The sequence below is a fragment of the Trematomus bernacchii genome, unplaced genomic scaffold, assembly GCF_902827165.1.
Source record: "Trematomus bernacchii unplaced genomic scaffold, fTreBer1.1, whole genome shotgun sequence".
Lineage (NCBI taxonomy): Eukaryota > Metazoa > Chordata > Actinopteri > Perciformes > Nototheniidae > Trematomus > Trematomus bernacchii.
The window spans coordinates 502,731-529,026 of NW_022987696.1; the positions used below are offsets into that span (position 1 = coordinate 502,731).

The 26,296-nt window shown below is 40.5% G+C and overlaps 2 protein-coding genes across 2 annotated transcripts; one reads left to right on the forward strand and one right to left on the reverse strand.

Moving 5' to 3' along the window:
- Window positions 1-1,921: 1,921 nt before the first annotated feature.
- On the forward strand, window positions 1,922-23,768 carry arrb1 (arrestin, beta 1). The gene is made up of 16 exons (XM_034138459.1): window positions 1,922-1,994; window positions 13,123-13,153; window positions 13,573-13,633; window positions 13,746-13,790; window positions 14,248-14,444; window positions 16,078-16,137; window positions 16,298-16,365; window positions 16,652-16,787; window positions 17,378-17,462; window positions 18,136-18,208; window positions 18,843-18,980; window positions 19,902-19,985; window positions 20,435-20,458; window positions 20,591-20,661; window positions 21,573-21,621; window positions 22,328-23,768. The coding sequence occupies exons 1-16, from the start codon at window positions 1,975-1,977 to the stop codon at window positions 22,434-22,436; spliced, it is 1,251 nt and encodes a 416-aa protein (XP_033994350.1). The 5' UTR covers window positions 1,922-1,974; the 3' UTR covers window positions 22,437-23,768.
- A 1,304-nt stretch (window positions 23,769-25,072) lies between these two features.
- On the reverse strand, window positions 25,073-26,071 carry LOC117489264 (olfactory receptor 52K2-like). The gene has a single exon (XM_034138470.1). It carries the CDS (start codon window positions 26,069-26,071, stop codon window positions 25,073-25,075), a length of 999 nt encoding a protein of 332 aa, XP_033994361.1.
- Between the last annotated feature and the right edge of the window lie 225 nt (window positions 26,072-26,296).

Below are 26,296 nucleotides of genomic sequence, written 5' to 3' on the forward strand. Positions count from 1 at the left end.
ACAGGGGCGGACTGGGACTAAAAATCAGCCCGGGACTCTCGACCGGCCCACTTCGGTACCGCCGGCCCACCTCGGTACCGCAAGTAAATACAGCTAGTAAATTGTCAAGGGAGGGGGGTGCTAGTGACTTATCCAACCGGCTCACATCGTCCAACCGACCCACTCCGGTACCGGCCCATCGGCCAGTCCACCACTGATAACAGCTGGGATTCACCCCCAATCTTTCACTCCTGTTCGGATACTGTTAGCTCATCCGGCTTAGCGCTAGCAGCGTCTTAAAAGATAGAGCCCAGTCTCACAAAAGAACGTGTAATAGCGACGTTGGTCCAGGGCAAAACGTAGTATATTCACAAATAACCCTCTCAAGACATGGATACAATATTTGTTCTTATTCATTTCTAATGACCATGTCACGTGATCGCAAACTTTCCCACTGAGAAAAAAAAACATAGTTAGTTTGGCGTTAAAATGCTTTTTGATTACATTTAGCGAGAAGTTTATATTGTGCTTTTAGAATCTACGTCCAGTGGATGTGTAGGATCTTTAGTTTGATAGATATTAACAAGATTATTTGAGCTCCATGTGTTTTTCTTTACAAAATATTGTATCCATGTCACGTCTTGAGAGGGTTTTTTGTGAATATACTACGTGTTGCCCTGTGGACCAACGTCGCTATTACACGTTTTCTGTGAGACTGGGTTGGAAGATAAGTTATATTTAGGAAGATTTCGTTTTACAAAAAGCAAAGTTTCTATAATAACTCTCACTGCCAGAGGGGTAAACAAGAAACATAATATTTATAAATATTTGTTCATCTAGAGACATGAAAGGTCCGTTTAGCTCTTTTTAAAGTTAGATAGCAGGCATGTGGCGCAGTGGGCTAGTGCGTTGGTGTTGGGATCAGGGGAGCACAGGTTCAAACCCAACTGCAGTCAGCATGTCGTTGTGTCCCTGAGACACTTCACCCCAAATTATTATGTAAGTCGCTTTGGATAAAAGCGTCTAACAAGTGACATGTAATGTAATGTAATGTAATGTAATGTAAGATAGCTAGCTAGCTGTCGCCCCAGATTTACCTTTTTATCAATACTGAATATGATTTCCTTAAAAACAGTTTGTCTCTGAACTTATGTCATGAAATATTAATACTGAGTGAAGACTGTCTGATATATTTCTAATGTTTACATTCTGTCTAATAAAATGCTTTCTCACCTTCAGCCCGTCTCATATTCGTACCTATTTTTATGTATTAATACATTTTAATCTCTTGTCATAAATATTTAAAGGTTTGACGTGACAGCGATGATGGAGCTCCGGGCGTTTTCACACATTAACGAGTTTATTCACGAGGTCGTTATGGAGTAACCAGCTGCTACCCCGAGCCACTGAAGAAGCTAAACTAAGAAGTGAACAGGAGCAGGACATACAAAGTACCTCAAAGATAAACCCAATGACAGTTTAACTCATTGAATTACTGCTTTTTAGATTCACAGAAATAGTCAGAATTTTTAAAGTCCGGATTTTCAGAACAATAGTCTATATTTTTAGAAAGAGTGAAACATTTTAAATTTTGGAGAAAAAAGTCCGAATTTTTTGAAAAAAGTCCGAATTTTCAGATTTTGAGAAAAAGTCCGAATTTTACAAAAACCTTTTTAACAAAAGTCAGTAAATTTAGATTTTGAGAAAAAAGTCAGAATTTTGAGAAAAAATCTGAATTGTGAACAGAGGGATTTTAAGGATAGAGGAAGGAACGGGGGATACTATGTAGAAAAGAGGGAGGAAAGGGAGAGAAAAGAGGGAGGTGAATAGGAGAGACAGGAGGGAGGGAGAAAAGGGAGGGAGGTGAATTAGAGCGAGAGGAGGGGGAGGGAAACCTCCTCCTGAGAGTCTGACGACTTCCTGTCGGGGGGGAGGAGGGAGAGATCCTCCCTCAGTTTCCACGGAGACGGCCTCCCTCTCTGTCGGCTCGTCAGGATGGGAGATAAAGGAACGAGGTGAGTCAATGGGGGAGACGAACCTTAAAACACGGTGTGTGTGTGTGTGTGTATGTGTGTGTGTGTGTGTGTGTGTGTGTGTGGTGTGTGTGTGTGTGTGTGTGTGTGTGTGTATGTGTAGGCGTGTGTGTGTAGGCGTGTAGGCGTGTGTGTGTGTGTGTGTGTGTGTGTGTGCGTGTGTGTGTGTGTGTGTGACGTCTTCTTCTGCTTTTGATTAATATATTGATGGATGATATTTGAGCCGTTAATTTGATGCCGACAGGAAACAGTTGTTCATTAATCTCATGTTTTTAATGTCGTTGTCAGAAACCTGGAGGAGGATCAGATGTTTCTGTGAGATTTATTTAAATATTTTAGTTTTTATGGTTTTTTTCATTTATTTTTCACGCAGATTTTAAGTGGAAATATCTCGAAAATGTACGCTGACAGGAAAACAGGATTATTCTTCTGATAATTCCTCTGTGGGATAAAATAACAGCATTTCTGTCATTTAGTGTTTTGTGATATTTCTCACGTGTATTTGACTTTTTTTAAACATTTTAATTATTATTTGTTTAAAGGTCCCCTATTATCCTGTCTTTCGTCAATATATCACAAGTCTCAGATATATCCAGAGCCTGTCTCTGATTGGCTGAAACACCAAACAGATCATTGCAGCATCCCATAATCCCCTCTGTTTCAGCCCTGTTTCCAAAGTGCTGATTCTCTGTCTGTGGGTGTTTCTCAATCTCGAGTAAAGCTGCTTCAGAGCCACTATTTCAAGCATACTACGTCATCGAGTGCCGCCGAAGTACTGTTCCAATCTCCAGCATACTTGGAAATCTACCGAGCCCGGCGTACTCCGTTTGGAGAAATATCGAGGCTGCACATGAGTAGACTCCGCGGTCTTAAAATCCCCACAATGCTTTGCGCACGGACCAATTTCCCCAAATCTGTGGCGGAAGATGTAAGAGGCGGGGCCTCTCATATGACGCACACCTGCACACTTGCTAGCCTGTTCCACTCTTCGTTTTCCGAATGCCAGGAAGGATTCTTGACTCGCTTCTGAAGCAAGATGCTCGGCAGACATGTGCTACCAAGCAAGCGTACTCGCTATTGAGAAACACCCCGATACTTTAGATGAAAATAACTCACTAGGCGGTTTCACACCGGAGTACTTTTCCCGATATAGTTCCGAAATGTCGCGTTCACACCAAAAAGAGCCGGAACTAAAATTCCTAAGAACCTTTTCACCCCCTTTTCCGTCCCTGCTAGAGAGCAGGGACTTTCGTGGGAGAAAAAGGTTCCTATGTCTGATTGGCTGGGCGGATTGCAAACCACGCTCCGTAAAACTCCCAAAAAGTTGTGTGAAGCCGCCATTTTATTATCCTCGCATTAGCATTATTAGCATTAGCATTAGCCCAGCGCAGAAACGCAGAGAGACTAACTTATGGCAACACAAAAGAAAACATGGGAGCGGTGGAGATGAGGAGGTGTCGGCGTTCTGGCGATTTACTCTGAAGGCTTCAGTAGAAGCTGCTGGGAGTCCCAGCAGCTTCTACTGAAGCTTTCCCCAACTCCGGGGACTTCCGGCCGGGGACTCCGGGTGGCAGTATACGCCGTGAAGTCGTTTGCGGCCTGCCAGTAAACCCAAAGCAGAAGAAGACGAAGTGACGTCAGCGGCTCATTTGGCTAATCCTTCCCCAGGAACTTATTCCGGTGTGAACGCGATCTGTACTTAGTTCATGAGTTCTCATGGAACGAAGTTCTGATGAACCTTTGTGGGAAAGTACTGCGGTGTGAAAGCGCCTATTGGTGCTCTAGGAGGAGATTCAGGTGATAAGGTGGGGGGGGGGGTTACCTTGGTTGCTGATTGGCTAATGGTTACACAAGACAAAACATCGTTATGACATCATAAAGTGGCCAAAATCTGATCAGCTCATTTTCAGACAGGTTTTTATAGAAATGGATCAAAAAGAGAGAGAATCTTTGTTCCTGAAACTTTCAGAGTCTCTTTACACAGAGGGGACACATGTTGATGAAGAAGAGACATGAAGAAGAGGGGACACATGTTGATGAAGAAGAGACATGAAGAAGAGGGGACACATGTTGATGAAGAAGAGACATGAAGAAGAGGGGACACATGTTGATGTAGAAGAGACATGAAGAAGAGGGGACACATGTTGATGTAGAAGAGACATGAAGAAGAGGGGACACATGTTGATGTAGAAGAGACATGAAGAAGAGGGGACACATGTTGATGTAGAAGAGACATGGAGAAGAGGGGACACATGTTGATGAAGAAGAGACATGAAGAAGAGGGGACACATGTTGATGTAGAAGAGACATGGAGAAGAGGGGACACATGTTGATGTAGAAGAGACATGAAGAAGAGGGGACACATGTTGATGAAGAAGAGACATGAAGAAGAGGGGACACATGTTGATGTAGAAGAGACATGAAGAAGAGGGGACACATGTTGATGAAGAAGAGACATGAAGAAGAGGGGACACATGTTGATGTAGAAGAGACATGAAGAAGAGGGGACACATGTTGATGAAGAAGAGACATGAAGAAGAGGGGACACATGTTGATGAAGAAGAGACATGAAGAAGAGGGGACACATGTTGATGTAGAAGAGACATGAAGAAGAGGGGACACATGTTGATGTAGAAGAGACATGAAGAAGAGGGGACACATGTTGATGTAGAAGAGACATGAAGAAGAGGGGACACATGTTGATGTAGAAGAGACATGGAGAAGAGGGGACACATGTTGATGTAGAAGAGACATGGAGAAGAGGGGACACATGTTGATGTAGAAGAGACATGAAGAAGAGGGGACACATGTTGATGTAGAAGAGACACGTGTCCCCTCTGTGTGAAGAGAGAGTCTCTTTCCACAGAGGGGACACATGTTGATGTAGAAGAGACATGGAGAAGTGGATTTTGCAGAATAGGAGACCTTTAAATTATTAATTTGTTCATTTTCATTTAAACTCTCAGATGTTTTGGAAATGTACCATTTCCCTTTATTTCCTTACATATTTTGTTTAAGCTTTGAAATGTCTTGAAAAAAAAAATGTACATTACATTTTCATATAGTTTCATTTTTTGACATATGGTTGGATATTTTTGAGACATTCCTTAAAACTTTTTTTATTTCATTAATATTATTTGGATATTTTTCAGTACTTAAAAGTTTATTTCAGTAATTATTTTGAATTTTTAAATGTATTTTTGGAAGAAATATTAATGTTTTTTGTCTTACAAATTTATTTTGAACATGTTTTGCCAACATTAGAAATGGCAAAATGTCTACTTAATGAATGTTGAGTCTTTGCGACTGAATTGGCTTTAAACCCCATGTTACTGGAGTCAAACTGAACATCCCTGTGTGTGTGTGTGTGTGTGTGTGTGTGTGTGTGTGTGTGTGTGTGTGTGTGTGTGTGTGTGTGTGTGTGTGTGTGTGTGTGTGTGTGTGTGTGTGTGTGTGTGTGTGTGTGTGTGTGTGTGTGTGTGTGTGTGTGTGTGTGTGTGTGTGTGTGTGTGTGTGTGTGTGTGTGTGTGTGTGTGTGTGTGTGTTTGCAGGCTGCTCGTGTTGGCAGAATATGAATGAGTTCACATCAGAGAGACATGCAGAGCAGCTCAAACCAAACCTCATCCTAAAAACGTTAAAACGTCTAAATGTGATGTCATGGATCTGCGTCGGTGCTTCTACTTCTTGCCATTTCTTTAAATGCTTCATATAAATTACATCTTGACAAAGCTAAAAGGTTATGCAAGCTAATTAAATTACTTAAATTAGTACTTTTAAGAAATTACGTTAGTTCAAACAAATATTTTTCAGTGATTTTTCGGACGTTCTTCAGAAGAAACCAAGCGATATTTAACTTTTTTAATATTTTGACTTTTGTTTTACTAATTGTTCCAATATATTAATTGGAACTTTTCAGCACTTTTTTCATATTTTTTTCATATAAATATCAGCATTTATTTTACAACTTTTCTAGAAAATATTCAAGAAAATGTGCATTTATGAACACTTTTTTGCACATTCTTTAAAATCATATCTTTAATACATTTCAGTCAGACAACTCACGTATTTCTTTAACATGTTTATTAGAAGCAGCATATAGTTTGGCGTCTAGGCTCGGGCCCCATCACTCCACAGATATACATAGCACGATGAGTGATGATTAAATAACTAACTAACTAAGAGCCTACAGGTGGAAGCTGGGGTGGTGGGGGGGCAGCAAGCAGCAGCGACGTGGAAGTAGCAGCAGCAAGCAATGCATAGAGAGATCTGGCAGGTTAAATAGAGCGGCATATTAAGGAGACTCTGTTTGGTTGGTTGTAGAGTGGCGAGGGGCGTTTTGTATGAATGCAGCACAAGTGCTCGAGTTGACTGCCTGAACTAGCTCGCAGGCTTCGCCCCATTTATATAATATTTTGGGCATCTTCTAAATTCCCCCAAAAATTTCTTTAGAATGTTTTTTGGACATTTTTCATATTTTTCCCACATTTTTCGTTCATGGATTTTCCAAAACATTATTTGATGCTTCTGCCAACATTTATCACACATATTTTGGACTTTTAAAAAAAAGAACATCACATTTCTGGGACATTTTTTGGGAATATAATTTCTCAATTTTCTTACATGTTTCGGTAATTTTTTTACAAATGTTTTGTACATGTTTAGGATATTCTTTTAAGTAGAGACACTACTGATATACACCTGAACTTCAGCGGAAGAGGACTCTTTAAAGTAGAGACACTACATACTGATATACACCTGAACTTCAGCGGAAGAGGACTCTTTAAAGTAGAGACACTACATACTGATATACACCTGAACTTCAGCGGAAGAGGACTCTTTTAAGTAGAGACACTACATACTGATATACACCTGAACTTCAGCAGGAGAGGACTCTTTAAAGTAGAGACACTACATACTGATATACACCTGAACTTCAGCAGGAGAGGACTCTTTAAAGTAGAGACACTACATACTGATATACACCTGAACATCAGCAGGAGAGGACTCTTTAAAGTAGAGACACTACATACTGATATACACCTGAACATCAGCAGGAGAGGACTCTTTAAAGTAGAGACACTACATACTGATATACACCTGAACATCAGCAGGAGAGGACTCTTTAAAGTAGAGACACTACAAACTGATATACACCTGAACATCAGCAGGAGAGGACTCTTTAAAGTAGAGACACTACATACTGATATACACCTGAACATCAGCAGGAGAGGACTCTTTAAAGTAGAGACACTACATACTGATATACACCTGAACATCAGCAGGAGAGGACTCTTTAAAGTAGAGACACTACATACTGATATACACCTGAACTTCAGCAGGAGAGGACTCTTTAAAGTAGAGACACTACATACTGATATACACCTGAACATCAGCAGGAGAGGACTCTTTAAAGTAGAGACACTACATACTGATATACACCTGAACATCAGCAGGAGAGGACTCTTTAAAGTAGAGACACTACATACTGATATACACCTGAACATCAGCAGGAGAGGACTCTTTAAAGTAGAGACACTACATACTGATATACACCTGAACATCAGCAGGAGAGGACTCTTTAAAGTAGAGACACTACATACTGATATACACCTGAACATCAGCAGGAGAGGACTCTTTAAAGTAGAGACACTACAAACTGATATACACCTGAACATCAGCAGGAGAGGACTCTTTAAAGTAGAGACACTACATACTGATATACACCTGAACATCAGCAGGAGAGGACTCTTTAAAGTAGATACACTACATACTGATATACACCTGAACATCAGCAGGAGAGGACTCTTTAAAGTAGAGACACTACATACTGATATACACCTGAACATCAGCAGGAGAGGACTCTTTAAAGTAGAGACACTACAAACTGATATACACCTGAACATCAGCAGGAGAGGACTCTTTAAAGTAGAGACACTACATACTGATATACACCTGAACATCAGCAGGAGAGGACTCTTTAAAGTAGAGACACTACATACTGATATACACCTGAACATCAGCAGGAGAGGACTCTTTAAAGTAGAGACACTACATACTGATATACACCTGAACATCAGCAGGAGAGGACTCTTTAAAGTAGAGACACTACATACTGATATACACCTGAACATCAGCAGGAGAGGACTCTTTAAAGTAGAGACACTACATACTAATATACACCTGAACATCAGCAGGAGAGGACTCTTTAAAGTAGAGACACTACAAACTGATATACACCTGAACATCAGCAGGAGAGGACTCTTTAAAGTAGAGACACTACATACTGATATACACCTGAACATCAGCAGGAGAGGACTCTTTAAAGTAGAGACACTACATACTGATATACACCTGAACATCAGCAGGAGAGGACTCTTTAAAGTAGAGACACTACATACTGATATACACCTGAACATCAGCAGGAGAGGACTCTTTAAAGTAGAGACACTACATACTGATATACACCTGAACATCAGCAGGAGAGGACTCTTTAAAGTAGAGACACTACATACTGATATACACCTGAACATCAGCAGGAGAGGACTCTTTAAAGTAGAGACACTACATACTGATATACACCTGAACATCAGCAGGAGAGGACTCTTTAAAGTAGAGACACTACATACTGATATACACCTGAACATCAGCAGGAGAGGACTCTTTAAAGTAGAGACACTACAAACTGATATACACCTGAACATCAGCAGGAGAGGACTCTTTAAAGTAGAGACACTACATACTGATATACACCTGAACATCAGCAGGAGAGGACTCTTTAAAGTAGAGACACTACATACTGATATACACCTGAACATCAGCAGGAGAGGACTCTTTAAAGTAGAGACACTACATACTGATATACACCTGAACATCAGCAGGAGAGAACTCTTTAAAGTAGAGACACTACATACTGATATACACCTGAACATCAGCAGGAGAGGACTCTTTAAAGTAGAGACACTACATCCTGATATACACCTGAACATCAGCAGGAGAGGACTCTTTAAAGTAGAGACACTACATACTGATATACACCTGAACATCAGCAGGAGAGGACTCTTTAAAGTAGAGACACGACATACTGATATACACCTGAACATCAGCAGGAGAGGACTGTTTAAAGTAGAGACACTACATACTGATATACACCTGAACATCAGCAGGAGAGGACTCTTTAAAGTAGAGACACTACATACTGATATACACCTGAACATCAGCAGGAGAGGACTCTTTAAAGTAGAGACACTACATACTGATATACACCTGAACATCAGCAGGAGAGGACTCTTTAAAGTAGAGACACTACATACTGATATACACCTGAACATCAGCAGGAGAGGACTCTTTAAAGTAGAGACACTACAAACTGATATACACCTGAACATCAGCAGGAGAGGACTCTTTAAAGTAGAGACACTACATACTGATATACACCTGAACATCAGCAGGAGAGGACTCTTTAAAGTAGAGACACTACATACTGATATACACCTGAACATCAGCAGGAGAGGACTCTTTAAAGTAGAGACACTACATACTGATATACACCTGAACATCAGCAGGAGAGAACTCTTTAAAGTAGAGACACTACATACTGATATACACCTGAACATCAGCAGGAGAGGACTCTTTAAAGTAGAGACACTACATCCTGATATACACCTGAACATCAGCAGGAGAGGACTCTTTAAAGTAGAGACACTACATACTGATATACACCTGAACATCAGCAGGAGAGGACTCTTTAAAGTAGAGACACGACATACTGATATACACCTGAACATCAGCAGGAGAGGACTGTTTAAAGTAGAGACACTACATACTGATATACACCTGAACATCAGCAGGAGAGGACTCTTTAAAGTAGAGACACTACATACTGATATACACCTGAACATCAGCAGGAGAGGACTCTTTAAAGTAGAGACACTACATCCTGATATACACCTGAACATCAGCAGGAGAGGACTCTTTAAAGTAGAGACACTACAGACTGATATACACCTGAACATCAGCAGGAGAGGACTCTTTAAAGTAGAGACACTACATAATGATATACACCTGAACATCAACAGGAGAGGACTCTTTAAAGTAGAGACACTACAAACTGATATACACCTGAACATCAGCAGGAGAGGACTCTTTCAAGTAGAGACACGACATACTGATATACACCTGAACATCAGCAGGAGAGGACTCTTTAAAGTAAAGACACTACTGATATACACCTGAACATCAGCAGGAGAGGACTCTTTAAAGTAGAGACACGACATACTGATATACACCTGACCATCAGCGGGAGAGGACTCTTTAAAGCAGAGACACTACATACTGATATACATCTGAACATCAGCAGGAGAGGACTCTTTAAAGCAGAGACACTACATACTGATATACATCTGAACATCAGCAGGAGAGGACTCTTTAAAGTAGAGACACTACATACTGATATACACCTGAACATCAGCAGGAGAGGACTCTTTAAAGCAGAGACACTACATACTGATATACACCTGAACATCAGCAGGAGAGGACTCTTTAAAGTAGAGACACTACATACTGAATATAATTTCTCAATTTTCTTACATGTTCAGGATATTCTTTTATATTTTTTACAATATTTATTGAATATTCTTTACAGTATTTATTTCATATATTTTTTCACATCATCCACACCTCTTTAGTAAATCTTTGGAATATTTTCCACCTGATTTTCCGACCTAGTTTGCTGCTGATGAGGCGTTCAGGTGTCAGGGGAATCCTCGGGAGAATATCGACCCGTCAGATAGAGTTTCCTCCCGATTGATATCGAGCTTCACAACAAACACTTAGGACACGCTACTCCACATTAAAATGCAGTTTCCATTATCTGAATATTATTGTTAACCTGCACTGACATTTACATGAGGATTTAAGGATGAAGAGAAGAAATGTGTGAAATATTAAATAACCCGACATTATATAATAGCTTCTTAAATATAATCCATACGTTTGTAAAGGGTTTAAACACCGTCTGTTTCCTCGAGCTGATAAAAATAATTCATTTAAGCATTAAAATCAATTAAAACTAAACAAGGAACATTTCAATTTTCCCAATTTATGAGTTATTGACTTTTAAATGTATTAAATCAATTAAAAAATGTATAATAACAATTGTAAAGAAAAACTTGAAAAACAACAAACAGGTCCAAATGTGTAAACAATAAGTCAAAGTAGGATAAATATGTTTTAAATAACTAAATAATAATATGTTTGTGTCGTGTCTTCCTCCTAAACTCACCAACAGTTAGCATTAGCCTCATTAGCACATTTAATCATAACAAAGACGCGTGTGATGAAGTGTGTCAGTGATTTTCCTGCAGTGTGTTGATAAATGAACATCAGCTGGTGTGTGTTTGATCCACGTCGTGATATATTTATTTATTTTGTGTCTGTGTTAAACTCTGATTGGACTTATTGCAGCGGGTAATGGCGTGCTGAGCTCCCATGAGGCTCGGCGGTTTCCGGTAAAGTGGCGTCCTGATGCTGCTGAAAGCTAATGGAGCAGCAGAAGCTAATTTATGACAGCATTAACACAGGGGGGGGGGGGGGGGGGGCTGTCAGACAGCATTAGAGACAGGAAGCTGCTGGGGAACATGAACCTCCAGCACTGTGAGGGAACTCAGGATAGTTCCTTTATTCACAGCAGCAAAGATACAGAGCAGATCAAAGCAGGAAGACATATTACACATTCAAGATAAGATACGATTTAATGATCTAAGCATGTTTTGACAAGGCTTTGCACACAATGTGAAACAAAGATTGAGTAGTTTAAAGTAGAAACACTTCATACTGATATACACCTGAACATCAGCAGGAGAGGACTCTTTAAAGTAGAAACACTTCATACTGATATACACCTGAACATCAGCAGGAGAGGACTCTTTAAAGTAGAGACACTACATACTGATATACACCTGAACATCAGCAGGAGAGGACTCTTTAAAGTAGAGACACTTAATACTGATATACACCTGAACATCAGCAGGAGAGGACTCTTTAAAGTAGAGACACTACAGACTGATATGCACCTGAACATCAGCAGGAGAGGACTTTTTAAAGTAGAGACACTACATACTGATATACACCTGAACATCAGCAGGAGAGGACTCTTTAAAGTAGAGACACTACATACTGATATACACCTGAACATCAGCAGAAGAGGACTCTTTAAAGTAGAGACACTACATACTGATATACACCTGAACATCAGCAGGAGAGGACTCTTTAAAGTAGAGACACTACATACTGATATACACCTGAACATCAGCAGGAGAGGACTCTTTAAAGTAGAGACACTACATACTGATATACACCTGAACATCAGCAGGAGAGGACTCTTTAAAGTAGAGACACTACATACTGATATACACCTGAACATCAGCAGGAGAGGACTCTTTAAAGTAGAGACACTACATACTGATATACACCTGAACATCAGCAGGAGAGGACTTTTTAAAGTAGAGACACTACATACTGATATACACCTGAACATCAGCAGGAGAGGACTCTTTAAAGTAGAAACACTACATACTGATATACACCTGAACATCAGCAGGAGAGGACTCTTTAAAGTAGAGACACTACATACTGATATACACCTGAACATCAGCAGGAGAGGACTCTTTAAAGTAGAGACACTACATACTGATATACACCTGAACATCAGCAGGAGAGGACTCTTTAAAGTAGAAACACTACATACTGATATGAACATCATGAGCAGAATAGGGGCCCTTTAAAATCAGATACAATAGCTTTTACAGGCCGCAGAACAATATAATTACAACAACAGCAATACAAATAAAGTATTTATGTTCACAGAACAAAGTAAACAAATAAACATTTGAATAATGAAGCAATAAAATAAACCTCTAAATATGCAGTCTATTGGTCGAACAGCTCCACTGGACTCAGTTATACAATACTTCTATATGTATATTATACATATCTTTCTTTTTTTTTACCGTGGTGTACTTATTTGTTTTGATTTTTATTAACATTTCATCTGCACTGTGTCTGCGGGCCAGATAAAGGATTTCATTGACCTGCTTCTCTGTCTGTGTTTCAGAGTGTTTAAGAAGGCCAGTCCCAATGGAAAGGTGAGTCCTTGTCTATTCTTTTACACCTGCTCGTCCCCTGATGAGAAATCTAAACACAAAGTCCTAGAAAAGCACAAGAACAACAAAAAAACAGTAACTTACGAAAAAGTAAAAGAAAAACAAGTAAACAAAAGCAGTCACTGGAGCAGAAAGGGTTTGATCCTTTTTAGCAGCGCTCTGTAGAAATCAGTTTTAAAAATATCTATGAACGACGGTTGATTCTGATTGGCTGTTCTGATTGGCTGTTGGATTTTCTGAAAGTTTCTGATTGGCTGTTGGAAGTTCTGATGTTGACTCGATTTGCTCTTAGATGTCATGACAGTTAATTCTGAGTAGTTGTTAGGTCCTGATGGTGGATTCTGATTGGCTGTTGATTTTGTCATGGTTGATTCTGATTGGTCGCTGTGTTCCCCCCTCAGCTCACAGTCTATCTGGGGAAGAGAGACTTTGTGGACCAGGTGGATCTGGTGGAGCCTGTCGGTGAGATTCTTTAAATAAGTTAGAAAGCATTTATTCAATTAATTTACATTATTTTATGTTGTTGAAACTCGTCCATCCTTTGGCTGCTTGTTGACTTTCTGACTTCCTGCAGACGGCGTCATCCTGATCGACCCGGAGTACCTGAAGGAGAGGAAAGGTGAAACCTAGCTTTAGATTAGATTAGACTGACTTTACTGTCCACCTCAGTGAATGTGTCTTTTGCTTAAGTACAGCAAAGCTACATAAGTAAGGGTAATGATCCTGCTCATTACACGGCTACTAAATAAACCAACAACTTGATTGACAGTACTGATTTAAAAAGGATTATATTGACGTCAAAAATATGGTATTGCTTCCACTAAGAAACTGAGTCACTGCCACCCCCAAACATAAATAACACAACATAAGATAATATCAATAGACAATATACAACAGTCCAAGCGGGTAAGTAACAGCAGACATTTAAATATCTTGTTTACTGAACTTTTAATCCTATTTTCGTCCATCTTTAATACGTTGTGGTGTTCCTCAGGGAAGCGTCCTTGGGCCTCTGCTCTTTATAGTAAACAGTGTAATATGAGTATCTGATTTTTCTTGTTTTTTCTTCCCGTCAGTGTTCGTGACTCTGACCTGTGCGTTCCGGTACGGTCGGGAGGACCTGGACGTCCTTGGGTTGACGTTTCGGAAAGACCTGTTTGTGGCAAACATCCAGGCGTTTCCTCCCGTGCCCGAAGAGAAGAAGAGTCTGACTCGTCTTCAAGAACGCCTGATCAAAAAACTGGGAGAACACGCACACCCGTTCACCTTCGAGGTACTCTATGAAACCATACTGTCAGGCCTCTCAGAATAAAAACTCAGCTTCAGGTTAGAAAGAACAAAAACAGGTAATATTTTGGAAAACTTGGTGCAAAACAACCACAAAATGACCAAGTCGCAAAAAGTCTAAGTCATCAAATGACCACATGGAAACATAAAATGTGTAAAAATAGATGCAAAACAAACAAACAAAAATGTCTAAATGTTGGACATCGTATAAAATTACCTTTAAGTGCAAAACTACAGAAAATGGTTCTCACATTACCAAATGGAATCATAGATGTGTAAATACAATGCAAAATCACCACAAAAAAAAAGGTGAACATTTGGTGAAAAACAACTACAAAATGACCATTAGGTGCTCAACTTTTAAAAAGAGTTGTCAAATAACCAAAAAATAAATGTGGTTGTGTAAAGATTAAAAAAAATGGGTGCAAAATAATCACAAAATGACCGAACGTTGCAGAAAGACTAAAAAAGACGTAACCAGATCGCTAACCCCTTGATTCCACCGGGTCCGTCTGCGCCGCGTCACGGCTGCACCGCGGTTTTGGTCCGGCCTCCTCCGGCGTCATACCCTACTGGGCGCGTTTCAGGAGTGTTTCAGAAGCATTTCAGAAGCGGAGCGTCTTGCGTGCCGGCTCGCAGTTTTTGTTGATTTGGGCATATTTCCTGGACAGGCTACTTTGTACAGACAAAGTTAATAATAACTGTAATATTCCAGTTATAAACGACATGAATCAAAGATGTGTTGCTGTATTTTAGTGGTAAAAAAATGCATTCATCATCATAATTATTCTATATATATAATTTACACAGTGCCTGTAAACCGGAGGAGAACGCTGGCATTTCTCCTCCTACTTGAAAGACTACGGAGGGATAGGGTCTGCAAAATTAGTTTATTTTGGGGATTGACTGGATGCTCTGACCGGTCCACTTCCTGCCCGGCGCTATGCAACGCATCGTGTTGCGTCGAAAATAGACTTGCATCCTATTTTTAGTGGAGCCCAGCGCCGAGACGCTTCTGGGACGCTTCTGGGACGCTTCTGGGACGCTTCTAGCCGTAACGCGGCGCATCTGGTGGAATAGCACCCATTGACTAGAGTGGCCGCGATCGCTGTGAACGCCGCAGCGCGGCCGTAATGCGGCCGTAACGCGGCTGTAACGCGGTGCAGACGGACCCCGTGGAATCTAGGGGTGAGATAAGATAAGAAGATAAGAAGTACTTTATTGATCCCAATTTGGGAAATTGTTGTGTTGCAGCAGCATAAAAAGACATGGCATTGTACATTAGAGAAATGAAAAGACTAGAAATAAACATTACAAAAAGTAAACATCTGAAAAATTGAAATAAAATAGCATTAAAAAAGTAGAAAATATACATGTTGAATTACAAATGTACAGTAACAAAATATAAAGCAGGATATTATATATAAGTGTGTAAATAATGGAATATCAAATATTAAATTGAATATAAATGTAAAATGTACAGAGAGAGTTTAAGCAGAGAGTTCTCTTCCAGAGGAGATTTGTTATAGAGAGTTATTGCAGTAGGCAGGAGTGTTTTCCTGTATCGGTCCTTGTGACAATGTGTAAATAACGTTATGATTATTTGTCCCTGACTGCAGATCCCTCTGAACCTGCCGTGCTCCGTCACCCTGCAGCCGGGCCCCGAGGACACGGGGAAGGTAAAACGAGACGCAAAAACCACCAGAATAAAAATGCAACATGTGGAAAACAACCTGCAAAATAACCAGAAATAGTTGGTAACGATGCGTTCACTGCTTCAGCACTGAATCAGACTCCTGAAATTAAATCAGCGCTAAACGTCCTCTGCTGTGTTTCCAGGCCTGCGGCGTGGACTTCGAGGTGAAGTCTTTCTGTGCAGAGAACGTTGAGGAGAAGATCCACAAGAGGTAAAAGTGAGGCGCAATAAAGAGATGAATTATGGATGAAAGTGAAACCCGGCGTGCATTAGCAGGTCGGACAGGAACGCAGAGTGGTTCAGTAATAATGAATCCAATGGGATTCTCTGTGGGGTTCTGGATTAATGCAGAAAATAATCCCAAACGTTGATGAGACTCACACGTTTAGTTCAGCAGGATAATCTCCACATATTAACACCACTTTATGATTTCTGAAGTAATCAGCTAACGTTGATGTTGTGTTGTTTTCTCGTTGTTGTTGTTGTTGTTTGTGCAGGAACTCTGTGCGTCTGGTGATCAGGAAGGTTCAGTTTGCTCCGGAGAAGCCGGGCCCTCAGCCGACCGCAGAGACGACCCGACAGTTCCTGATGTCGGACAAACCGCTGCACCTGGAGGCGTCCCTGGACAAAGAGGTGTGTGTGTGTTTGTGTGTGTGTGTGTGTGTGTGTGTGTGTGTGTGTGTGTGTGTGTGTGTGTGTGTGTGTGTGCGTGTGTGTGTGTGTGTGTGTGTGTGTGTGTGTGTGTGTGTGTGTGTGTGTGTGTGTGTGTGTGTGTGTGTGTGTGTGTGTGTGTGTGTGTGTGTGTGTGTGTGTGTGTGTGTGTGTGTTATAACACATGTGTGTGTGTGTGTTATAACACATTCATATAGACAGGAGCTACAGCTGTAACGCAGGGAGTTTATTAAAGTAGAACATGGAAATGCTCTAGTAAAGTACTACCAGTAAATGTGTTCTCAAGTACTTGAACATAAGAACACGTACTCTCCACTATCGACCAGATCAAGAACAGAAATATCGATTTCACAATAATTCAGATTATGAAAAATATTATTGCAAATATGCCATTATTTCATATGAATTATTACAGATATCATAAACCATAATCACAAGAATAACATATATCTATAATAATATTTAAAATGAATAACAATAATAATAACAATAATAATAATATATATCATTTATATACTTATATAATAGATCTAATAATCTTTCTCTCTCAGATTTATTACCACGGAGAGCCGATCAGCGTCAACGTCCACGTCACCAACAACACCAACAAGACGGTGAAGAAGATGAAGATCTCAGGTCCCTGAACGCACCACTCTCTGTTTGTCCCTTTGTGTTAGTGACCAGTGGTGGAAATTAACTAAGTACATTTAAGTACTGTACTTGGGTACAATTTTGAGGTACTTGTACTTTACTTGAGTATTTCCATTTTATGATACTGTGTACTTCTACTCCACTGAAATTCAGAGGTAAATTATGTACTTTAATTCTTAAATCAGCCTTTAGTTCCACCTGGAGTAAATCCACAAACCCTGCAGTATACAAAGTCATTCAAACTAGCTGCACCTTTACCAGCTTTGAGAACACTTTCATGATCAATCATTATAAAACATATCATATATATTATTCTGAAATGGACCAATCTGCACAATGACTACTTTTACTGTCGCTACTTTCACTATATTTTGATGAGAATACTTTTCTACTTTTACTTGAGGAACATTTTGAATGCAGGACTTTTACTGTAACAGAGTATTCCTACACTCTGGTACTTCTACTTTTACTCAAGTACAAGATCTGAGTACTTCTACTTTTACTCAAGAACAAGATCTGAGTACTTCTACTTTTACTCAAGCACAAGATCTGAGTACTTCTACTTTGACTAGACCTGAGTACTTCTACTTTTACTCAAGTACAAGATCTGAGTACTTCTACCACCTCTGTTAGTGACGGATGTTTTGTGTGTCTGCAGTGCGACAGTACGCAGATATCTGCCTCTTCAACACGGCGCAGTACAAATGTCCGGTGGCCACCGAGGAGTCAGAGTCAGTTTCATTTATTTGTCTTTTCTTTATAATTTATCTGGAGCCTTCTGCTGTCTATGTATGATAAAACGTAATATGAGGAATTTATTTAAATCATCTGCAAACAAACAAACCTAATCATTTAAGATATTTTTTATCTGTGATTTTGTAAGGTAACACGTGACTTTTATGTTAGTGTGTGATTATAACGCTCATTTGTAATTTTACACGTTATTCTTTGACGTTAATCAGTCATTTTGATTATTAATCTGTGACTTCGAACTTTAATCAGTAACTTTGTGCATTAATCAGTAACTTTGTGCGTTAAGCAGTAACTTTGTACATTAATCAGTAACTTTGTACGTTAATCAGTAACTTTGTGCATTAATCAGTAACTTTGTGCGTTAATCAGTAACTTTGTACATTAATCAGTAACTTTGTGCGTTAATCTGGTGATTTTTATGCTAATCTCTGCTTTTCCGTTTTCAGTGACTTTGTACCGTATTCTCAGTTTTTAAGTTTTTAAATATTTAATATAAACAAACATACCTTTGACATGTTAAACACGATGCTATAATGTTAATTTCGTAATTTTGTATATTTTAAAGTCAAAAGGATATATCTTTAATGTTATTTTATATTTCTCTGTCCTCAGCGATCTCGTTGCTCCCAGTTCGACGTTCTGCAAAGTTTTCACCCTAACTCCGTTTCTGGCCAGCAACCGGGAGAAGCGAGGCCTGGCTCTGGACGGGAAGCTGAAGCACGAGGACACCAACCTGGCCTCCAGCACACTGTGAGTCAAAACATGATGCCTTCATGGCCCATGGGACAGGGGAAGACTCTTTAATCAGCTGATTCACAAAATCCTGCAACTGAGTCTGAAGGTATTGTATTGTAAAAAGTGTATATAGTTACAAGAGTAATAATAGAGCGGTGCAGTGATGACGTATTTCTGTAGTTCGACCCTGAAGGAAGCTGCTGGTTCCCTCGACAAAAAAACTACGGGATTTCTCCAGGATTTTGGAATATTTAAAAAATAAGATCTATGGAAAACGAACCTGTTAGATAAATGCAAGTTTTGTTCAGCCGGATAATCTCCACACGTCTACTTTTATAATGTTCGAATCATAAATCTAATGGCCGGAAGCAAAATGCTAACGTTATGCTATAAAGGAGCTACAGGCGAGTACAGCAGCACGACTTCAACGTCACGCCAACTTCAGATCCATATTCAAACATACAGATTCTAAATGGTACGAGTTGAAGCGTTTGTTTTAACAGTTTGCAGGAGGCAGGTACTTGCTTTAAGAACAGGGTGTTTACGTGTTCGGCGTAATGACGTACAACGTCCTCCACGACTTCTATAGTCCTATTCAGCCACTTGGTAACAACCATCGTTTTTCAGACACGGCAACTCTTCAGAAATCCCCAGTGGGGTCACTGCTGATGGATTTAATGTCCTAGAACAAAACGTGATCCGTCTCTTGACTTTGCTTTCCAAAATCCCGTTGACTCTGAGACGAGGGAACAGGAAGTGGTAAAATGCTGACTCACTTCCGGGTTTTAGGACTCATTCCTGAACCACTCTATTACGGAAGAGGATAAAGGCCACATGTGAATTTTTTAGATCCAAACAAAAGTGAAAGAAAAAAACGTTACTATACTGACATGTGACTGGCTTCTTATTGGTCCATTTGAATGTGTTTGTGCTCAGGTTGAGAGAAGGAGCCAATAAGGAGATCCTCGGCATCATCGTGTCGTACAAAGTCAAAGTGAAGCTGGTCGTGTCTCGAGGCGGGTGAGTGATTTTAACTCATTAACTGAAATGATCAGAGGAGACGAGATCGCAGATACAAAAACACAAAGGGGCTAAAACACATGTAGAAACATCTTCAGCAACTTGAGGAAACATGCAGCATTTAGAAAACAACTTGTTGTAGCACCGTGGGATCACCAGTTTCTGTTCCTAACTCTTGAGATGATAAAAAGTCAAGAGGGGGTCAAAGCTGTTTTCTGAATCGTATACAACCCCCTTGTTTTCTTACTTGTTGAGCTGGTTTACATTTCAGTTATTTAAAGCTCCAAGACCAATAACCAATAGTTTGGTGATTGAACTGAAAAAAAATATCCGCCATCTATGGCTTTTTATCTACATGTCAGTCCATTTGGTCCTGTACCGAGATGGCCGTTATTGGCACATCATCAGAAATGAGATGAAACTAAAGCGTTAATGTTGTTTTATTTCAGGCTCCTGGGAGATCTGGCAGCGAGGTAACCTTTCTCATTCTGTCACTGAGATTTACAGAGGGCAGGGGTAATAGTCCAAGTAACAGATGTGCGTAATAAAGCCACTGAGGGTTATGGGTGTTTTTATGGCGGTGCTTCTGATGATTTGTGTTTCAGTGACGTCTCTGTGGAGCTGCCGTTCACGTTAATGCACCCGAAGCCGCTAGAGGAGTCGTTCTACAGAGACGGTGAGTTCACTGCACGCTCGTCAATAATGACTCTGCAGGACATTTAATGTGACATTTCCCAGTGTTTACAGCAGAGCCATTACTGTGAACCTGATGCATGGCTTTAATGCATACTGCATGGCATTTTGTAAACGGTGTCAGTTTTTATTTGTTGATGCAGTTCAGCTGCGATAATAAGATAATAAGTGTGCATCAAATACACAGACAGTGAACATTTCCCAATTACACAATTGTATACATTTGATTAATAAATAGTACTTTAATAATGCATTGAACTTATATAGTGCTTGTCAAAGGTGTGACTGCAGTTACATTTGACTTTATTTTTGCAGTGTATTCTTAGTACTTTGACTGCAGTGAGATAAATATGACATTATTATTTTTATGTGTCTGTTTTTATGGCTGGTTTGACACTTCCTGAACACAGTGACATCACTATGGAACTCATCAGCAGGAGAGGACTCTTTAAAGTAGAGACATTACATACTGATATACACCTGAACATCAGCAGGAGAGGACTCTTTAAAGTAGAGACACTACATACTGATATACACCTGAACATCAGCAGGAGAGGACTCTTTAAAGTAGAGACACTACATACTGATATACACCTGAACATCAGCAGGAGAGGACTCTTTAAAGTAGAGACACTACATACTGATATACACCTGAACATCAGCAGGAGAGGACTCTTTAAAGTAGAGACACTACATACTGATATACACCTGAACATCAGCAGGAGAGGACTCTTTAAAGTAGAGACACTACATACTGATATACACCTGAACATCAGCAGGAGAGGACTCTTTAAAGTAGAGACACTACATACTGATATACACCTGAACATCAGCAGGAGAGGACTCTTTAAAGAATATGTGTTTCTGTAAAGGTTTTCTCTCTCCTCTCTGCAGCTCCAGATGAAGCTCCAATCGACACAAACCTGATCCAGTTCGACACAAAGTGAGCTTCCTGTCTGTCTGTCTGTCTGTCTGTCTGTCTCTCTCTGTCTGTCTGTCTGTCTGTCTGTCTGTCTGTCTGTCTGTCTGTCTGTCTCTCTCTGTCTGTCTGTCTGTCTGTCTCTCTATCTGTTTTACAGCAGTACCATATGTACAATTGATTTAATGTGTCAGCACTAAAAGAGGAAAGCTAAAATTGTTATATTATCAAAGTGTTCTCTAAAGGTTCATATGGGGAGACTCAGTTTTGATGAGATGATGATCTTGGGTATGGCGAAGGATTTTTCCGAATTTTCAAGCAGGTCTCGGGGTATTTAATCAAAGTGGTCCATTTAAAAGAATACAACTCACAGATTAACACAGAGCAACTCAAAGTCTCTTAAATTGAACATACAAACCTAAAGTAAGGTACAAATGTATCGTACAAGTTTAACGTGTACACATTTAAAGAACACATTTATCCTAAAAGTTTAACGTGTACACATTTAAAGAACACATTTATCCTAAAAGTTTAACGTGTACACATTTAAAGAACAAATTTATCCTAAAAGTTTAACGTGTACACATTTAAAGTACAAATGTATCGTACAAGTTTAACGTACAAATGTTATGTACAAACTGAACGCACACATTTGATGAGTCTTGATGTTTCTTTGCTTGTTTTCTTATAAACTCACTCACTCCCCCCTTCCCCCCTTCCTCTCCTATAGCGACGATGACATCATCTTCGAAGACTTCGCCCGCCAGCGACTGACCGCCGGAGCTAATGACGACGAAGACGAGGAGCCTGTGGATTCGCCAAAACTGGACGACAGATAGAGCTGCTGTTGTTGTTGTTGTTGTTTGGCTGCTGTTTGTAGAGTCCGGAAAACCGTCCGGAAACCCTTTAAACACGATCCCGTCCCGACGTCGTGTTTTCAGACGGAGCAGCTCGGCCGGCCGGGACTCGAACCGGCGGCCGCGGCGTCGTCGTCACGGCGGCCGGTAGCATGCCTCTAATGTCACTTTGTTCTACGTGTTTCCATTAGGGAGCCGCAGGAGTAACGTTGTGTTGAGATTAGTTTCGATGTGTTGTATCAGACGGTCCTCATAGACACTGCCAGTGTTTCCCCACCGAGGAACACCTGAAGAAGAAGAAGCTTCCCAACGAAACACAACCGAAACTGTCCGAGAGGGAAGTGTGGCCTCGTTTGCATGAAATCCATACTTATTATTATTATTTATTAATATCATGAATAATCAACCTTTATAGAGGAAAGCCCTGAAACAAACAGATCATTCACCTGCGTCATTATGAACATACATCTGAGTCTTTCATCTACCTCTCACATTCACAAGAGAGAACATTTTGATATTTCCCTGATATGCACAATAACAACTACGATGGCCGACGTGCTACAACGGCCCAAACATTTCCATCAGGAGAAACGTGCTGCAGCTTCAGAAAGGATGCAGATATAAAAACCCAAATGTTCCACACAAAGAAACATTGTGTTTTGTTTGAGCTTCTTGCAGCGTTTGGTTTCTGCAGCTCTTGGTAAACGCTGCGCATGTCTCCTCAAGTTGTTATCAAGTCGCTGAAGATGTTTCTTCATGTGGAACATTTGGGTTTCTATATCTGCATCCTTTCTGAAGCTGCAGCGTGTTTCTCCTGATGGAAGAGATTTGGGCACGTTTGCAACTGTCGGCCTCTGTAGCAACTTGAAAATGAAGAACAATTATTTTTGCTGAGATTTAAGTTATTAATTTACAACAAAAAAAGTGCGGAGAAAAATGTTCTCTCTTTAACTAATCAACCACAGGATAAAGATTAAGATTACAAAATAAAACATCCTCATTGTTTCTCACATTATTTGAATTGGCTTTATTTTTGAAAGGGCCTGGAGAAAACCTATATATTCCTAAATAAAAAGGATGTTTTTTTGGCATTCTGACCTTTTTCTGAAGCATCAACAAATTGTATTTCTGAAAAAATCAGAACATTTTACACTGTAGAGGAAATGTCCATAAGCACGACTTCAAACACACCTTCTGTACCTTCAGATGTAAATGATCCAATTAAAATGAATGCTGTATTTATCTTTTTATAGTCTGATCCTTGTTTCTACAGCCCGGAGTTCATATGTAACATTTCTGCATTAAAATGTGTAAAAATAACCAACCACAAGTTTTATTTCCAGGTCTAATCTGGACTTTTCTTGAATCCCAAATGTTAAATACCCATTTTTTTCCACTGAAAACCAGTTCGGTTGTAGCTCCATGCTGGTTCTCTGGGTGCGTTCTAGTCAAGTCTTTACTGGAAACAACTTTATTCCCATCACCGTGAACTGGTATTGCTCGGGTTAATCTCCGACGCAACCCTCTGACATATTCGGTTCTTGGTTCTTGTCCAGCAGTTTTCTGGTTCCTAATGTGAACCAGTTTTCCGAAAGATCTGGTTTGCAATTGGGACTAATTTGGAACTGATTTGGGGGAAACCGGGTATCAGAATGTAGCTCCTTACCTCCTCACGTACATCCGTCAAAAGTTTTGATTTAGTTTTTGATATTGTAGGTCTAAAAATGTCTGGAATACCATAAAGCCTGAACACTTTTTTAAATATCTTTGATTGTACAAACATTGGTATAGATGTAATAGATCTGCAGATTAGTTTTGAGGACCGAAGAATTTTTGTTTTTGTTTTGAGAAACTCGTGCCAACACACCATTTTAAACTGATTTTTTTTTGTGTTGAAGGACCATCAAAAGGTTAACAATAATGAACATTTCCATTTTTATCAATTTAAAAAGAAATGCCGCTGCTTATTCAACGAGTCCCAACGTTTAATATCCAGAAGTAAAAAGCAAGCACACAGCAAACATGAAAGTTCAGACCTACATTAGCTGTTAAAGAGTCCTGCAGGGAGGTGGTGTTTCTGTGTTGGTCCCTGAAGGCAGCATCTCTCTGGTCCAATGGGATTCCTCCATGTGATTTTGGATTATTGCGGAAAATATACTCAACGTTTCTGATGATTACACGTTTAGTTCAGCAGGATAATCTCCACAAATTAGCACCACTTGATTTCTGAAGGTGTCGTACAGTAACATCTCTTCAGCTTGTGTTAACCACCTTATTTCTAAAACCAAAAACACATTCAGAAAACCATTGAGCTCATTCCCAAAGTTTACTCAGCGGTCCATCAGAAGTTTACTTTGATGTCAATAATATAAATAATAATAATTTAAATATATAGCTCCTTTCAAGGAACCCAAGGTCACTTTACAGGAAAACAAGGACAAAAAACAAAAATAAACAGTGAGACAAGCAGTCAGACAGACAACAACAAATAAACTAGGGGCCGAACGTTTTTCCGTTCACAGCAGGAGACACCTTCATTGACCTCATTCCCTAAATGTACTCATCTTCATTTATCCAGTCAAACCAACACGGCTGTCCATCAGAAGTTTACTTTGATGTCAAGTTTTACCTTTCCCAGCAGGAGACACCTTCACCTTCATCGACTTGAGTTTCTTTGCTCTGACTTTAAAGATCTTCAGGAATCCGTTCCTGATCTCCTTGGTGCGGACTCCATAGATGATGGGGTTGACGGTGGCCGGCAGCAGGATGTACATCAGACCCATGAAGGTTTGAGCGTCGGGGGGGATGTTGATGCTGGGCGACAGGAAGGAGACGCTGCCCACCAGGTAGAAGCAGGTCATCACCATCAGGTGCGTCCCGCAGGTGTGGAACGCCTTCCAGCGGTCCTCTCCGGACGCCGACGCCCGCAGGACAACGCTCAGGATCTTCACGTAGGAGAAGAAGATAACTGGGGTGTCGACACCGACGAAACAGATGATAACGGCGAGTCCGGCCGCTCGATTTCTCTCTGTGTCGCCGCACGCTAAGCTAACCAGCGCCATGTGGTCGCAGTAACAGTGGCGGATTGTGTTGGAGTCGCAGAACCACAGAGATCCCGCCAAACCAACCAAAGTCCCCATTACTGAGCCGCTGCGAAACAACGTGAACAGAAGCAGCTTGGCGAACACCGAGGCGTTCATGATCTTATTGTAGCGTAGCGGCAAGCAAATGGCCACGTAGCGATCCAGCGCCATGGCTAGAAGAAGCGTGGACTCCAGCGACGACAGGAAGTGGGTGAAGAACATCTGTGTGAGGCAGCCAGTCAGAGAGATCCGGTCCCAGTTGAACAGAAGGCTGAGTAATGTGGTGGGGAAGATGGTTGTTGCCACCAGGATGTCCACGGCACACAGCGAGGCGATCAGAAGGTACATGGGGCTGTGGAGAGACGCCAAGCTGCCGATCACCAGCAGCAAAGCACAGTTTCCAAGGAGCAAAGTTACGTAGCAGCCGATCAGGAGAACCAGAACCAGCAGCCGTTGGTGGTTCTGAAGCGCCGGGAAGCCTCCGAACAGGAAGCTGCTGTGGGACGAGTTCCCGCCCGGCGACGCCTCCAACATGGCGCCCAATCAACCTGAAACACACGTTCAAAAACACAATCAGAATCCAATTATATATATATATCCTTTATCTAACCAGGTAAAAGTCTCATTGAGATTAAAATCTATTTTTCAGCGACCTGGCCAAGAGGGCAGCATTTCCTTTCATTTGTATTTGTTCTGTTCATGGTATGCACAACTTAATGTTTAACAATTATTTACCAAACATGTCTCTATAAACACACG

Coding starts and splice junctions, on each gene's coding strand:
- arrb1 (XM_034138459.1), top strand. CDS start 1,975: ATGGGAGATAAAGGAACGAG. Junction 1,995..13,122: donor ATGGGAGATAAAGGAACGAG/GTGAGTCAATGG, acceptor TCTGTGTTTCAG/AGTGTTTAAGAAGGCCAGTC. Junction 20,662..21,572: donor GGAGTCGTTCTACAGAGACG/GTGAGTTCACTG, acceptor TCCTCTCTGCAG/CTCCAGATGAAGCTCCAATC.
- LOC117489264 (XM_034138470.1), bottom strand. CDS start 26,071: ATGTTGGAGGCGTCGCCGGGCGGGAACTCGTCCCACAGCAGCTTCCTG.